This window comes from Syngnathus floridae, chromosome 5 (assembly GCF_059516105.1).
Source record: "Syngnathus floridae isolate MCC-2025c chromosome 5, RoL_Sflo_1.0, whole genome shotgun sequence".
In the NCBI taxonomy this organism is placed as follows: domain Eukaryota; kingdom Metazoa; phylum Chordata; class Actinopteri; order Syngnathiformes; family Syngnathidae; genus Syngnathus; species Syngnathus floridae.
The window spans coordinates 643,698-661,156 of NC_142417.1; the positions used below are offsets into that span (position 1 = coordinate 643,698).

At 46.7% G+C, this 17,459-nt stretch overlaps 1 protein-coding gene across 8 annotated transcripts; it reads right to left on the reverse strand.

The window, feature by feature from the left end:
* Nucleotides 1–552: 552 nt before the first annotated feature.
* On the reverse strand, nt 553–17,091 carry atosb (atos homolog b). Of its 8 annotated transcripts, XM_088376435.1 has the most exons (12): nt 16,660–17,091; nt 16,460–16,555; nt 8,981–9,118; nt 6,850–7,027; nt 6,571–6,683; nt 5,011–6,285; nt 3,458–3,516; nt 3,236–3,335; nt 3,002–3,160; nt 2,137–2,205; nt 1,490–1,695; nt 553–1,376 (listed from the first exon to the last, which is right to left on the reverse strand). In XM_088376435.1, exons 6-12 carry the CDS (start codon nt 6,124–6,126, stop codon nt 1,223–1,225), a joined length of 1,863 nt encoding a protein of 620 aa, XP_088232561.1. In that variant the 5' UTR covers nt 6,127–6,285; nt 6,571–6,683; nt 6,850–7,027; nt 8,981–9,118; nt 16,460–16,555; nt 16,660–17,091; the 3' UTR covers nt 553–1,222. The 8 variants fall into 8 exon arrangements, with proteins under 8 accessions (XP_088232561.1, XP_088232567.1, XP_088232560.1 ...); XM_088376441.1 differs by lacking the exon at nt 8,981–9,118; XM_088376434.1 differs by having other exon boundaries at nt 16,460–17,091.
* Nucleotides 17,092–17,459: the final 368 nt, after the last annotated feature.

Sequence of the window (17,459 nt, forward strand, 5' to 3'; positions counted from 1 at the left end):
ACCCAACATGCATGTTTGGGGAATTTGTGAGGAAGGGCCTCTACTTTTGTTTTTGAAATGTGGTGCTATATAAAAATACTAAAGCAGATATTTTTGTTTATTTGCACATTGGTCCCCAAACATCCATAAATGAGATGATGATTTAGAACATCATGACTTTGGGTGAAGCATTGTTCAAATGTATTTTCATGGTTGCTACTGACACGTCATCTGGGCGCTGCCGCACAAAATCACCACGTGGACCTTCCCCTACTTCAGAGCCAAGCCGTCAGGAACACCCCGGCCGGCCGGCCAGGCGGCCGGCCCCGCGCCCAAGCGCATCTCCTCGTGTCGGCCACGGGCCAGGCCATTGAGGGCTACTTGGAAGCAATCTTTTAAGGCACCGCTGCATTTCTAAAAAGAACAGGCTCAACGAATGGGTTTTTCTTGCCAGCTGAAAATTTTATTTATATGTACATATACTTTCCCCCCTGGATTTAAATACCCCCCCACCCCTCCTATTTCCTCCCTCCCTCCCTCCCTCAAATCCCATCCCCTCTCAGAGAGAGAAAGGTCGTCTGGCTTAAAGGACACACTCTACTTTTGTGCAGCATATTGCTTCTTAAGACATTTGCGAAAAACAAAAACAATCCATAAATTAAAAAATACTACACATATTTTCATTCTGCTCTGGCATCGGATTGCTTTGAACAGAATCTAAAAAAATAAAATCTTTACAAAAGAAATAGCACATTGTCCCTCAGTCTGGCTACATAACAGGAAGTTGATTTGGGTTTTTTACTTTTTTGTTGTCGTCGTCGTCACAAGGGACGGCCATCTTGGCTTGAATCGTCAAATAACGTTGGGGTCTTCTTTCGTGTCGGTCGACCACAACGCGTGTTTCCACTGCAATAAAATCACACTTTTGGAGTTCCGCGTGCAGCCAGAGTGAAGGACAGCGTGATACGTACGGCACTCGAGGAAAACTCAGGTGTTGAAGTCACAAGGCATGCAAGTTAAACGTGAGTCACCTCCAGATGTGTCAAGTCCCTATTCAGTCAGCGGTGTGCGCGTGTGTCAGTGTTTGTGCATTTCTTTGTACAGACTTTTGACCCATGTTGGATCAAGAGCGAGCCCTGTCGGCATTTTGGCTTTCCTCATCCGGTCGGTCGGTCCGTCCGTCCGTCCGTCCTTGTAAAATGCAGTCTCTTTGGCTCCCTCTTCTTTAGGAAGCACAGTCGGGTCACACGCGGGGGGAGTATTTGGGGTTACTTGGCACCTCGGTGAAAGATTTCAGCTCGTAAGGGATCCCCGTGTCCACTTCCACGGGCTTGCGGGAGAATAGCAGCCGGATATCGTTGTGCAAGTAGATCTTCCCAGATTTGGAGCTGTGGAATCTGGAAAGAAAAAAAAAAAAAACTTTTGTATTAAGAGATTTACAATAGAAATGATGGGATGGAATTGAATTGAACAATGTGTCCATTTTTTAAGGTGAACGCTCCACTCCTACCTGAGATGTATCAGGTAGCAGAGAATCTTCCTGCAGTCTAGCGGCACGCTCCCTGCCGAGCCGTGTTTCTTCCCGTCTCCGTCCTCCTCGACGGGCATCAGGAAGATGCGATGGCGCAGGAAGGTCATGTGATTGGTAGGCATGTCGTCAAAGTTGTACGTCACCAGGAACATCTTTACCACAGTTTTGTTGGGATTGAATAAGGTCTGAAGGGGAGAGAAGATAATCACACAGCGGGTTCAGGTTTTAGGGTTCGACCTCGTGTTGCTGAAGTTAACTATCCAATAAAACACAACACAAAGAGAAACGCGTGCTGTGCTTTTAAAACAAGCACACTGCCTTGCCTTGGAATAGGTTGGTTTCGCTTCATGCTAACCAAAAATGCAAACTGCCATAGAGGCGTTAACAAATAGCATCAAGTGGCGGTTGTAATAGCGCAATGGCTATTTGAACAAAATAGGTGCAGCAAATCATGTGGACAGACAATTTAACAATAATTAATTAATAATTAATCATAATGCACAAGCTGCTAAGTGACCCAAAAAAAAAATCGCATCCTTGGAAATCACTGATTTAGGTCCATTCATTAAAGTACTTTAAATTGTTTTTTTTCACGTGTTTTGTGTGGATATTGATGATGAACTTACCACTTGAATGGTCCCTGCTTTGGGTATGCTGTAGCCTTTCTTTCCAAGCTGCTCCAGGGATATCAAACCCTGTGACACACAACCAGCGAGCCCATCGATCATTGTGACAATTTAGCATTCATTTTCTGCAATGCTTCTGACTCCTTTCGCTACGAGGAGTGACATGCAAATTGTACACAGAAGGCCCCGGGCCAAGATTGCAAGGCAGAACAGGGCAACTGTCAGGCAAACATGTTAAGCACATGTCCCACTGTGCGGCACTACACATCTATTTTAGCTGCCAACATCAGCATGTGTCCACAGACTCCAGACTGCCCCGAAATGGTGAAATTTGAGACAGAGCAAGTAAATCTATCATCTACTCGCACATGTGCAACCAGTAAATTTGCTCCTTTACAAATTCGTTTATTTCTTTTTGCTGATGCCAAACTTTTGCGCCATTTGTCATAAATATAGTTAAAATGAGTAGAATGTGTGTTTACGGTAAACAAATCCAGTTCTCCTCAAACTAGTAAACCTAATTTACCATCTTGGAACCAACACCAGTCGGCAAAAAATGGACTGGGCAAAATACTTTTTCCAAATAAACGAGTCTGCCGCCATCTAGTGGTCTGAAATAAAATTACACAAACCTGCAGAAGGGGGAAAAACAGTGTGCTGCTATCTAGTGGTCTAAAATAAAATTACACAAAAACACAGAACAAAGAAAAGTAACAGAGGCTGTGGGCTTCTAATTCAAAAGATCTATCCTAGGAACAGATCAAACCTCAAAGAATCATCTCGCATGATCATACCTAATCATTTTTTTTACGAGATAAATAAGAGCACGCGAGCGAGCACGCAAGGAACACACTTAACCACTGACCAGGAAGGGCGAGGGGGCGCTGTGCTCGGAGATGTCGTAGTACGTAACCTGCACGGGCAACGTGACGTGCTGCGGGCAGTAGGAGCCGCTGGCGCCGATCTCCGCCGTGAAGCCTTCGATGCGGCCCGAGGGCGAGAAGCGGCCTTTTAGCATTGACTCCTAGACAAGAGAAGGAACGTGGTCACAGCCGCCGTGACCTTATCAAAGGCTCGGATATTTTCTTCTTCTTAATACCTCAAAGTTTCCTAAAAGTGATCTGCTGATGGAAGAAGAGGGCCAGCTGGAACGGGCCAAGGTTCTGCTGTCCGCATGTCGACCGCTGCGTAACTGGCGGCTGAAAAGGAGCACACAAACACGGAGGAGGGTCTAAGGAGCGGCGCAAACAATCTCCACTTCCCTCCTATTCAATGGCTGCCACTCAATTCATTAACTCTCACTGAGTTTGCGCCGACTGACCTTTTTACACGCGGACTGCTTTTCAGTCGTCTCCCTGACCTCGTACAGTCTGTGGCACACTAAAAGCAAAAATGGAAAACAATGTTAGTTTTGGTAATTGTTGCAATCGTTGTGTGACTGCTCGAGATCAATAGGAAAAAAAAAATAGTCTGTTACTCAGGCAATTCAACTCAACACAAACTGACCAAAGTGGGCTCTTTTTGGAAAATATACATATATTTGAAAGAAACAGGTGTATTGCATCAACCTTTCTAAAATAGTGGATGTACATCACAGGTGTCAAATTCACAGGACAGTGTAGATTTGGCTAGCTGTTAGCCGGCTAAACCGTGAGTCACTTTCTGCGTTGAGTGAGCGTCGCCAATGTTCTTCACTGTTTTGTTACAGTGAGTTCAATAAAGATTTGAACCATTTTCTAATTAGCTGCGGTCAGCTATCTTCATTTGGCTAACTTAACCGTAGACGTGCGCTTGCGTTGCTGAAGCCTGCTGCTATCGCTACATTGCACTTTGGCTTCTTATATGCACTTTGTTCCTGGCTCAGTCCGCTTGGAAAAAATAATCACAGCAAGAATCTCATGACAGAGTCCAACATGCATAATATAAATACAATAAAAAAGAAATGAATAGATATAGCAATGCAGCAACGCAACAATAAGTGCGAGAGGGATGAGCGTAATTGACTCTTCCATTTGTCTCTGCTGCATCCTTCATTTAGTAGAAAGAGGACTATTGGAAGAAAAAAAAAGATCTTAGTGTACCTCATGTGAACAGACGCTTGTACAAGCAAAGTTAACAACGTTATCCTGTGCCAGTACCTTGTAAGCGTCACTGAGCTCTCTTCCTGACTGGCGGCGTAACATGAACAAAGGCTTACCACAAGGCCATTCATCGTTAAGGTCACCCGCTCGTCAGGTGACCCCGCCCCGGGCCAGCCGTTCGCTCCTTCTCCTCCCGATGGCCGCTCTTAGTCATCGTGGCCTCGTCACTTAGTTTCGCCAGCGCATCGTGAGCATTCAAAGTCAAAGATCCAAACGGGCGACGATGACGATGATGTCATCACTTTTAACCTATCTGCAGGCTGCTTTGGCCCTGCCCTTTACTTATAGAAGTCTATTGTCATGCCATCACCCCACTAGCCGCAGCCTCCATTCAAAGCTCTTTCTGGTCTTCCTTGTGTTCACTTCCAGAACTGTAGCGCGAGAGGATGCATGTGCACGTGCCATTGTTTGTCTTTCTGTACGCCCACTCGAGCCGGAACAATGATCGGCCAACATGCCATTCGGCTTCGTTCTGGAGATACTCGTGTTGTTCCGGACAGGGGTGGTAATCTTTCACGTTTGCCCCAAAAAATCAAATCAAATAACAATCCATTTAAAATCACCTGGCCTCTGGGCCTTGAGTTTGACGCCTGTGATATAAAGTTCTACTCTATTAAAAGTGACCTCTCATATAAGAAGTGGAATTTATGAGAAAAAAAATCCATTTGATGGAACATACAGAAATTCCAAATCCTGCCTCTAGCAAAACGTGCGTGTCGGAGTGTCCGCTGACCTTAGAAGGAAGAAGGTGGTTCCAGTATGGAGCAGCTTTAGCGTCAGTGCTACGGCACGATCCCAGCCCCGGAGCCAGCAAGGAAAGCCTGCTCCTCTTGGAGGTAGACGGGCCCTCGTCTTCCGAGCAGGACTCGGCCGTTTCGCCGGGCGACAGCAACCTCTTCTTGTGGCCCGCCGCTGACAAACGGTGGCCGTTGCCGCCGGGGGTCTTTTCCCAGGAAGCCGCCAGCAGCCCGTTTGTCTGGGTGGCACTCCTCTCAGGCGGGGAAGATTCCAGCCCGACGTCCCATTCCGTGGCCTCTCCTGGTTCTTGGAGTTCTGTGTGGTGCGGGGGAGAGAAGGGGCCCGGGGGGCTGGCGGGACTGGCGGGCTCATATGCGGGCATGTCGTACAAATGAGGGCTGGGCTGGCCTCCGGCGGCGCCATTGCTACAACTCTCGTTTCCGGGGCTTCCGATGGAATAAGCGGGTGCGCGCCCGCCCCCGTTTGGCGCTTCGGGTCTGGCGGAGCTTCCCAGAGAAGGGTCGCACATTGGGGGGGATTTTGGCGAGAGGGGAGAGAACACATCGGGGACGGGCCTGTCGTGATTGTGCTGAGCCGGACGACGGGAGGGGTTGTGGCTCGGGGACAGCGGTGGGGATCTGGGCAAGCCCCCGCCCTCAGAGTCTCTGTGCTCCGTTTGTGTGCAAGAATAGAGTGAACCGCAACCACCGGAGCTCTTCACCAGCCCCATCAACACCGCTGGCATTGGAGCCGGCCCACACAGCACTCCTCCCTCGAGTACATCGATGTCGGGGCAATCCGCCACGTGGGGGCGCTTGTGAGTCAACGGAGGCTCCTCCAGCCCTCTTTTCACGCCCAAACGAACAGGCCTGGGTTGGGTATCGCTGTGGGACTCAGTGGAGGTAGCAAAACCACCTAACTGTGAGAAAATGGAGAGTTGATAGACCTTTTGATGGCGCAAATCCTCTTGGTCAAAGTGCCGGGCTGCCCCCGGTCTGACGGCAGAGTCCGGGCCCAGTGCAGGTGCCGTGGGAGGAGGCAGGTCCCCCTCCTGGGCTGGAAGCTCCAGTTGAGCTTTTTTGTGAGAAAGCTCCACATGAATGTGCCGCATGATTGCCTAGCTTGCAAGATGACAGAAGAGGCTGGTGGGAGAGCAACGGGGTCCTCCCTCGCAAGCCAGGAAAGGAGGTTCCACACAACTGTGAAGTCCTACACTTCCTGTTTGGTGACTGTCACCCAGCGTGAATCAGCGAGATGAGTCGCACAGCCCCTGAAAAAAAAATTGCATAAATATGAAAGCAAAGCATTATTCTGTGAATGATCTCAAAGCTTGGCCTTCAAAATAAGAGCAAAATACAGGACGTGATACAAGCTGCATAGATTTTGCGAACTAAACGGCGATCATTGTTATTTTTCATATACGTCGTCGTTTTTCATTTTAGATTAAAATAGTATCAACTATAGTAATATCGACTCAAATAGTATCAATAGATTTGGGGGCTCAACTGATTGGATTTACAGTACATTGGCTCATCTCAAAGTTCAACTCACTCACCTCTGTGCCTGTCCTTCTGTAATTGGGCCCACGCAGACACACAGCATCTGGAAGTTGTGTCTGTCCGGGAAAGAAAAGGCTCTACAATAGCAACATGTCTACCACCAAAGCATCTGCCAAGGAAAGACATTTCCAAGTTTAGAAAAGAGTCTACAGGAGAAGGAGAAGAAGCAGAAGCAGAAGCAGGAACCCCCCACCCCACCGCAACAAATGCCTCGCCACCAAGTAGTGCACATTTATTTCCGGATGTTTCTCAATCATCTCGACTTGCGCACCTACCAAAGTGATACGTCAGTGTTGCGTCAGGCTCCCGAGCGAAGGTCCTTCTGAACCAGAGGTGACTCTAGTGGGACTCCATCTGTGATTGGCCGACAGCCACACGCGGCCGCCTTTGTCACCTGGGCGTGCTTTGCAGAAGAACTCTGACATCATGACGGGGTCATAACACCCAGAATATCTGAAGACACAAAAACCACCATCATATTTTGCTTTTTGCTTGGTCAGATATTTGGAGGTTACATTTCAACTGCTGCATTAGAATGTTCCAAAACAAGAAGAGCATCTGATGAAAAGTGATCTGTGCTGCTAAAGGGAGATAGAAGCCTAGCGAGGCATGCCTGACCCACTTGGACCAGAACTTGGGAATGTACTGGGGGGGGGAGGGGGGGGATGTCGCAGTGAAATGTTGCCGTGGCAACAAGTAGCCCAAGGATAACGCTTCCTTTGTACTTGCCCACAAAGAGGAAGAAGAAAAGCAGAGGGAGTAGTGGAGGTGTTGGAGGGGGGCATTTGGGACCAGGACTGGGACTTTGTTTTGGCAAGATGCTGTGCCAAGAAAATATTTACAAACGTCAGTAAAATAGCAACTGTCATGAATTTGGTATGTAGTCAAATATGTCAACAGACATTGTGGATGTCCAACCATCTTGTTGGAAAAAATGCCATAAAGATGACATACAAGAGCAATACAGGGGGGGGGGGGGGGGGTATGGTCAAGGCCAGCGATAGAGAAGCAAGGGTATTTATAGTCGTCGGTCTGTGTCGGAGCTCGTCGGAGCACCCAAAGGTTCGGTCGGTGCTAGGTCCCACTTGATTTCTGACCCTATTTTAAACTTGATCAAGAAGCCACTTGGCAGCTGTCGCCAGCTGAGAAGGAAACAAAACACCTGAGGCAAAATTGGCACTTGGTTCAAAACTCAAATTCTAAATAAAACTTGCAATATAGCCCCAGAAATGCAATGTTGATCTAATAGGACTCTTTGAATATGGGATGGGACATGAGCTAGAAAACAATATCTGGCAGACTTATTGTTAATAAGTCACACGGGTGGTGGCTCACTTTGTTTTTTGGCAACCGCAAAGGAAGGGGAAGCACAATAGGAGTGGTTGAAAATGGAGTGAATTATGACTGAAAAAAAAAAGACAAAAACAGTTGACGCAGAAACAACTGAAGAAAATCCCAACGCTCTGCTTCTCATGAGGAATCAAGGCTACAAAACCAAAAGGTGGTCATTTCACAATTATATGATTGGAAGAGCCGCCTTGGGGATTCGGACAAGAGGACTTGATGCACTCCCTAAAAATACTTTTTAGACCCAAGAGATAACACGCCGCCATATGTTTGACGTTACGCATTCAAGTGAAGACCAGTGCAGATGTTTTGGTTGATTGTGGCTAAAAAAAAAAACAGAAAGGCAATAAAAGACTTTCCGGTAGAGAAACTTGATTTTAGCAGCTATGCTAAGTGACCAGGAAGATGTATGGAGTGGGTCAAAGGTCACAGTCATTTTTTTGTTACATCCCTACTAAACAAACACACTTTGACTGGAGTCCCACCATTTTTTTTTTTTTGGTGTCCTCACTGCACAGTTTCACCAAGCGGAGGTGTGATTGCATCAGTAGGGCAAATCCACAGCCAGCTTCCCAAATAGCTCTTTAGCTTGTCAAAGTCACGCGCATACCTTTAAACGTAACACGAGAGGAGACTGTTGTCGGAGTTTAGCCATCAAGCCAGCGATTAGATTGCAGGAGCCGTGTACGCTTTGGAAATCTGATGTCACCTCGTGGACAAGGGGATGGAATGACAGCTGGCTGCGCGTGTTTATGGATGAAAAAGAAAGGACTGAAGGGAAAGGAGCGAGAGTGACTGAAAACTTGTGAAGTTCTGAGGGAGGGACGCGGTGGCGGCGGCGGCGACCCACATGCAAACAAAAGCCGGCCTCAGCAGAGTCTAAACTGGCTCAGTGAGGAAATAGTTGCTGAGAAGGCGATTTGACCCGGGGTCCCCACTCAGTCCCTGTCTGTCGGGTGGCCATTTTAGGAGAGTAGAGCGAGCGAGCGAGCTACATGATGCCAATTAACAGGCTGCCAGTTTATCAATGTTGACGTCGGGAGAACTTGTGACGCTCACCCTCGAAGTTTCTAGTCGGCTTCCTCTCTTTAGTGGGATGTGGCTGTATTCCAGGTCGTCTTGTCCCTCTTTGCGCAACTTCCTCCACAAGTGTTGAGAGTCGCCTTGCTTGCTTGTTTTGAGCCTTGGTTTTCCTCCCTGAGTAACACACACACGCACGCAAAACTTAAAGCCATCATCAACAACTCTCAGCCCCCCCCCCCACACACACACAGTCCTTCTCTCTCTCTCTTTCTCTCACCCCCCTTTGCCTCTGCCTTTCTCTCATTGGCGCCTCTGCACACCATCTCGAGCACAAAAGCCCCCTCACATGCTTGGTCCTCTCGTCCTCACCCCCTCATCGCGTCCTTGCATACTGCCCTCAGCAGTTCCTTTAAAAGCGTCTCTCAGGATTGCACTCTGACTGTTTGTTTCCTTCCTTCCTTCCTTCCTTCCTTCCTTCCTTCCTTCCTTCCTTCCTTCCTTCCTTCCTTCCTTCCTTCCTCTCAGCTGTTAGCAGAGCGAGGCCTGCTTTGCTCACTCAGCAAGAGAGGACATACACAGACTAGGGAAGGGGGGGGGGGGTTGGTGTTATGCTATCAGCTGATTGGCCAGAGAAAAGGTGGGCCAGCTGGAATAGTCGGCATTCTGATAGGTCAGGTCCGGGGGGGGGTCACCTGAAGCTCCGCCCACCTGCTCCTGCTTGTTTTATGTGAAAGTAGAAAAAGGGCACCCTTAAAGTGAACAACTACATGTAGTCTCCAATTGTTTATCCCCGTTCACACAGACAATCAAAAGGCAGTTGAGCGCAAATTCAACAATCAATACTTTCTCCCCTCCATGACATACGTGAGTTTGGCATGTGAGGGGCACGGCGCCTGGCTCCGGCGTGTACCAGCTGAGAGCTTATCTGCTGCGGCAAACGAGAAAGTTGATCAGCTGAGCACCAGGAGCAGCGTGTAGGGGACGTACGTGCGCATTGTGCCATCTGCGCGCTAGGTTGTTGACGAGGCAAGAACTATTTGGAAGCAAGCGCACGGCGCTGCCGGTGGGTGGAGATTAAGAAACAAACATGCCCGAAGCTGTCATGAAAAGAAAAGAAAGCAACGGCGCACGACTTTGTTACAGGCGGAAACAGACATCGCCGCTTGCGCTTTATCTTTATTTAGCAAACTTGTGGATTGTTATCAGACGCGTGCTGGTCTTGACATGTGAGCTAGCGCAAGCTATTGATAGCGCCGTGCGACTGACAGACTTTTAACTCCCTTCATCGACTCGCCTTCTCGTCCCGTTTCAGCAATCTGCTTCGTTGATCACGTGTACTGTAAATAAACTGCCTGGCCAAGAAAAGGAATTGCAATTTGTTGCATGACACACATTTGCATTTCCACCCACCAACTCACATTTGGTGTCCTTTAAAGAGCACACGTTGCCATCCATCCATATATGGTGAAAAGAGGCGCGTCATGAAGTCCCCCCCCCCCGGCCAGCCCCCCTCCCCTCCCATGCAGGCTGAGTGCAGCCGAGAAGTCAGCAAGCATTGAAAACAACACCGACATTCCATTGCAAGCATGTATGGAAGGCCCAGAGGGCGCATGGCAATTTGTTTTCATTTTCTTAGCATCGTTCTTTTTCTTCATAAAGATCATTTCATTGAAATTGAAGGCAGAATGACAAGTTCAGACAAGGGGAGGAAGAAGCAAAGTCCAGGGAGGGTGTGAGAGGAAAGTGTATGTGAAGAGATTGGGAGGGGGTAGTTGCACTGGTTGCTTGTTGTCATAGTTGAAGAGGCATGGACCTCCCGTTCACTTGTTAAGTGTATACAGGCGTGTGTTCTTATTTATGAGCTTAAAGGTTGGGAGTGTTTGCATGTTGAAGCAGCCAAAGGCATACGGTCGACTCTGCAATGTTTGGACATTTCCACGACTAACGAATCGGAAGCAATTGAGCAATAAATATCTCTCAAATGTAAGATTATGTGTCATTATCATGACAGAGCCAGCGCTAGTGTAGCATCAATAATGTTACGTCGTAGCGTTAGCAATATGTTTGGGTACAATGCTCAATTGTTTTGGAGTGATACCCCCACAAGTTAAATTCCAGGTTGTGCCCCACCCACACTGTTGTTGTTGTTTTTTTCATATTCTTGAGTCCTCTGTCACAGTTGGGTGATTTGAAGTCTCTGTGGCATGTTTGAGCAGCTGGGTGTAGATGCAGAACCACACAGGTTTACGTAGCATTAGCATAGATTGTATTGTCCCAGAAAATGGCCGTGTCGCGTCCTCGGCTGAATCTTTAAGTGCTTTTATTTCTCGTGCTGAACACAGCAGGGATTCTACATGTAACAAAAAAAACAACATTGCGTGAAATGCCAGCCCAGTTAATAGACCTTTGACGTCAATATGCGTCAATGGCAGTGAATGAGTTCATCTACTACCACCGCAAATGAGTGAAATTTGAAAACCCTTAGTAAACAAACATGAAAACCAAACGCTATTATTTGGACCACGCGCTTATAATTGGACTGTGGTGAAGGTCCTTTACAGCGAGCGGGCTTGCCCTTGCTAAAGAAACAAACATTGGCAGTGCACACAGTTAAACAGAAGGCCCACCAGTGAGATCTAAAACAAGACTTATCAGTATTTTTCTCACCGCATCCACATTCTTATTGTTTTTTTTTTTTAAACCGTTGTCAACTTCTTGTTTGATAGGAATATCAAAAAGTGATATGTCTTTATGCAAGTTGTCTGTCACTCATTAGTAACCGATGAAGGGGCTAGCTAGCTAGCTCGCTTGCTAACTGCATGCCAAAGATGGGCCAAGTAATATCAAGTTAGTCAAAGATCAGTCTTACACATCTTTATCATTCTTTAAACCATAACCTGGACAAGAATAAGTGATGTCCACCGTTTGATCCGAAACAAATTAAATTCCATTATTCCTCGGAACAGATCCAGTTCCACGATGAAATTCTTCCACCCACAGGAGACAAATAGTTCAAATACTTGCTCACATTACAAAAGAAATGCGAGGCAGAAAAAAACAAGAGTGGAGAAGAAAAACAAACCACATGACTGATATGCAGCAGTCAAGGGAGGAAACGCAGCGATAGGGAGGAGTGTGGCACCCGGACTTTTTAGTGACGGGCCGGCCCAGTTCAGAGGATGGAATGTTCCACGGAAAATATGCATAAAGGACAGAAAATAAAGCCACCTCTTCACCCTTTTTAGGCCCTTAAATCTTTGGCCAACGTTTATTTGTGGCTCACTCATTAATCAAGTGTTTAAAAATGAACTTTCTTCAGTGGCGTGGACGGCGGACGGACCGGTCACAGAAGACAAATGAGTCACATTCACCAGAAAAGTTGCTATCGGGTGTCAGCTGTTGTGTTGACTCACTTCTCACCGAGATGGAGAATCAAGCCACTCCAGCTGGGTCTTGAGATACATACGAGTAACCCCATTTGAAAGTCTTTCGAGATAAGAGTCAGACATTGGTTGGCCCATTTGTTTTCTGCTTTGTCTTGCTAACGCAAACTTGAGATACAAGTGCTGTATGGTGGCAGGTGAGAAGATAACCTTAGTAAATATTATTTCCAAACACGATTATCACTCAAAACTGAAGGTTACTGTCAAAATAAACACGAAACAAAGAGAATTATTGATAAAACAACGTCATAGCCTTTGTAATCTGAATGCGAACAAACAATGGGAAACACCAGAGACACGTGGGGGTGGGGGGAGGAGGAGGGGAGGCGCAGGGAGAGGCCATGCAAGGGTTAATCCTGAGATCAGTGCAACACACAAAAACAAACCCACAGTCCTTAAGCAGCAGTTGGAAGATTTAATGTTGCTGGACTTGCAGCTTTGTTTTGTGCCTTGGAGCTACGAAAATGAACCGAGGACAAGTTAGCGAGAGCACATCTGGTCGGTCGTGTGACTAATACTGGGTGTCTTAAAGCCATCAAGCCAAATATTAGCCATCAAGCCAATCGTAAATTGAGGGTACATTGATACAAACAGATAGTACCCAAACCTTTTTCTAACTTACTGTTGCAAGAAAAAGAATACAAATGTGTCATTGTTCTGTATGACAATCCATAATTGTCCGATGAAAAGATTTTATTCAAAATGCAGATGTCCCTTAGTTGTTGTTCCCAAAAATTGCAAAGGAACCTGCCAAGAACTGATAAATAGCAGCAGTTCAGAGAGCAACGTCGCAGCCGAGTTGCTTCCAGAATCCAAATGGTGACGGACCGGCAAAGGACCCAAATACAAACATTTATACAAAAATACACGAATACAGCGACTACAAATAATGGCCGGAGATATTCCCTTAAGATAAAACAAGCAGCTTTAAGGCTGAGCTTTTCTTTTTTTTTTCGACGCAGCACTCACTTCACTTTGGCTTTAAGTGTGGAAAAGAAACACGCATACACCAACACCGTTTGGTTTGGACAAGAGCTTTGGTTAGACCTTGTCGACAAAAGGATTCATTGAGCAATGGCAGGATGTATCTGACCCAAAAATGAAGTGCAGCATCCAAGGCATTGTACAAGCTCATCTTCGTCTAAAGAAGAATTTTTTTCATAGCATTTCATGTTGTCAAAAGGCGATATTCTCATTCACGTTTCGTTTGCGGAATACGAATTAAACAGGCAAATTCCACCTGTCAGGGGGCGGCCATTTTGAAAATGACATCGCAGTTGCCAGGTCACAGGTCACAGAAACCAGAGCCCTGATAACCGTGATCTCATTTTCAGACAGTAAGTGGCAAAATGGCCGCCATCTGCGATTGGGTGAATTGAGCTGCATTGCTCATATTCCACCAATGCAATAGTAAATCAGAATGCCGTGTTTAGACTAATGCGGGCACGTACAACATATTCTTGTAAAACTTCCCCTTTAATGTTAACAGCAGTTTAAAAAGATGATTGAAAATACTCAAAAAGTGCTTGGTGACATCCAACCAAGATGGAGGACTGTGAATAATACTATGGACACAGGAAGGCACAGGATGAGTGGGAGTGGGCTAGAGCAAACAGGTCTAAGCTCGATAAGCTCCACGGTGACCTCTATAATGCATAGATTTTCATCTCGACCAACACGTTTCGCGTTGGGTGACAATGGAATACAAAATCCATTTAAGGAGATTGGATGGGTGTTGTTAATCTGTGATCTAGGCGGCTATTTTGTTACCGTGACGCAGTTTTAAGGTCATAGGCATCAGTATCAGGATTTTTCAAATTAAAATAAAGGATGATTGATGAGGAGAAACGGTTGAGTGGAGGCTTCTTGGAATCCATCAGCTCCAAATGAATAGGACTTGACTGAAAACAGCAAGGAACCGGTACCATTTACTTTGGGTCGTTGTCCATCTGCACTGTGAAGCGCCATCCAAAAGCATTTGGCTGAATATGAGCAGAAAATATTACCCCAAGCACTTCAGAATTCATGCTACTCCTATCATCATCATCATCATCATCCAAAAAAATAAAATAATACAAGCCCATTGGCAGCCATGGGCAGCCACCTGGCCATGAAATGGCTGAACAGCCATTCCAAATTTTGTCCCAAAATCCCAAACCCTCAATGCATATCATAAGCTGGAAATTGCAGCCGATGTTTAACATTGGTTGCTTTTGCTTGTTTGACAATTTTAGTCAACACAAGCAAGACAATTCTAGCGGTAGGCAAAATGGCATTGGAGTGAAATCAATCCATTGATCAACAAAGACTCGTGAGTGATAGAGGAAAAGTCACAGGCTAGACATTCCCTTCTCTAAGCGTTACAATGACCCTTTAGAGATCAATATGTCTTTATTGTCGGAGGTATTAAAACACTAATTACAGCACAAGTACAATGCGCACACATCGCTCTCTTTCATACCCATTCCGAGGGGATCAATAAATCTCCACGGCAGCGTTGACCCGTATAATCTCGAATATCAAATCCGCCGACGACGACAAACCCTCATCGTCGCAGAGAGATTTAATAGAATTCCACACATGCAATAAGTTGTACATTCGTTGCTACCGGTGTGTTCCGTACCGTTGACGAATAACGGCCCTCAGCAGAGCGCGCATCTGACGTGCACGTGGATGAATGTGCCGCAGCTTCTTTGCGGGCAAGGCGTCGTTTGCCTTCATGGAGAGCCAGAGGACCCGGAACAGGCTTGCTTGGTAATCAGTTTCACGTGGCTCACCATGTGCGGGAATGTGTAAACTGTCCAACGAGATCCTGATGGTTCAGAGGTTTTTTTTGTAAGCATCAACCTCAAAGCTGAGGTTGAGGGTTTGAATCTTCATGTTGCATTGTCTTTATGTGCTACTCTGGGTTTTCTCCACCTCCTGTCACAAAAGGGTCCTAGGTTTTCCACAGGTGTGAATGTGAATCAAAGATTGTCAATGTGGTCTCAGTCCAGGGTCTACCCCTCCTTTTTTTATTACCACAGCCTCCAGCATAATGAGGTGACAGGACAAGTGGATGTAACAATGGACTCTTCTTTGTACAAGCTTACGAAATACATACATGTCCGCAGGCCACAACCACCTTAACCCTGCTGAGGAACATTTACCTCGCCTTCAGGCTGATGGCTAAGACGCCCATGACGTCACACTCAGCTGAGGACAAAGCCCACTGGTTTCTGCCAGACAGAAAGGTGGGGAGGGGGGGGGGCTTTAAAGGAAGAAAGAAGGGAGGGTGGAAAAGATGTCGACTTGCAGATGAAATCCGCCCACTTGGTGAATGTGTGTGCATTGTATGTCTCGATGCAGAGAGGTGAGTGGCACGGCGCTGAGCCGTCAATGCCATCATGCCCTGCTTGTCAGGACAAGGGATGACCCCACAGAGAGAGCATGTGAGCATTATATCACCACCGAGAGAGACTCTATTGCACCGATGCATCAGAGCACTGCATGTAATCCCCATGTGCAATATCCTCCCCTCACAGTCATCACTATCAATCTACCCACTGAGGTCTATGCCAGGGATCATTGCTCCATCCATCCATCCATCCATCCATCCATCCATCCATCCATCCATCCATCCATCCATCCATCCATCCATCCATCCATCCGTCTTAGCAAAGAAAATGTGTAAAATGAGCAGGTGCCTGTGCTGTTTGATGTAGATTCCATATGTGCAGCTGGAACCAAATGTTGAATACCGTGGGATTATGATCCCAATCCACCGCAGACTGCTCACAGTGAGGCAGACAAAGCAGGGGAACGCCCCCTCCGCCCAGCAAGCTGCTGTCAGGGCCATCAACTGGTTCAGGCTGGATTCCAGGCATTCTTATACTTAACATATCAATTCCTCGACCATGTACATGGCAAACCGATGACCAGCATGTCAAGAACACCACCCCCCTGCAGAAAAAAAACCCAACCATCCAAGAACGACAGTCTGTTTCCACCACACAATGCTATACTTAAAGTTGGCACACACACAAAGATGAGGCAACGAACTGGTGAAAAAAAAAATCATAAAGGTTCTTACCGAGATAAATGTCCACTCGGAAAGGAAAATCACAGCCTGGCGACCTTCACTGACGTGTCGTTTGGCCCTTTGGATAGATTTTTGTCGTGTTGCTCGCTTTGACGGAATCCAGGTAGGGAGGTTCGAGAAGCGTACAAGGCCAAAATCGAGTTACAAGATCGAAAATGACCCTCAAATGCCCGAAATACGCGTCTTCTCACTTTCTCGGGAGGATGTTCGGGTCTGTGTCCGACTCTTTTCTAGCACAATAGTGGTCTTCTCTTGTGCTGTGTGCTTTTTGAGCGTTCGCAGCTGTTTTCGTTGTTCCAACCTTTTGCCTCCCCCTGAGTTGTCTCTCCCCTATGCCTTTAAACGACGACGTTTCCGGGGTTTACTACTTAATACATAAAAGGCGGGGCTTCACTGCCAGCTGAGCGCTTGTCATTTACTCGATTGGTTAGCCCTAGCCCTCGTAGCCAATCAGATTGCGGGTGTACGCCTGGTTCAATATATGCAAATTTATTCTAAAACACTACTCTGTGATTGGACGTTTGATTCACTAAAGAACCGCCCAGTACACGTGCGTTTGTTCTCGCGTCCCAGCCTCAAGTCTTCGCTTCATCGTATCGGTGGTCAATAAAATCCATGAAGAGCAACAAAATATTATGACAGAATAACAATCATCCGCGTTTTGGTAAAACGTGAAGCGTCACATTTGAACAGGTCTGATTTTAAGATGCGGTCAAAAGACCTACGTCAATCATTCAATCCTTCGTCACAGGAAGGTGGTGACGCTCTTCCTTTCCTCATTTTGGACTGAATAGCAGACCATAGCCATGTTGTCACGGAGCTAAAAATAGACGTTATATCCTCATTCGCAGCTGTAGTGTGCACTGCACCTTACCAAGCTGATAACGGCGCAGTGGAAAAGACGTGCAGATAACAAAAGGGCGTGCGAGTGCACTCTCGACTGCTTGATTATTGTAGAAGTCCCATTTGTTTTGTACTGTGGTCTACATGC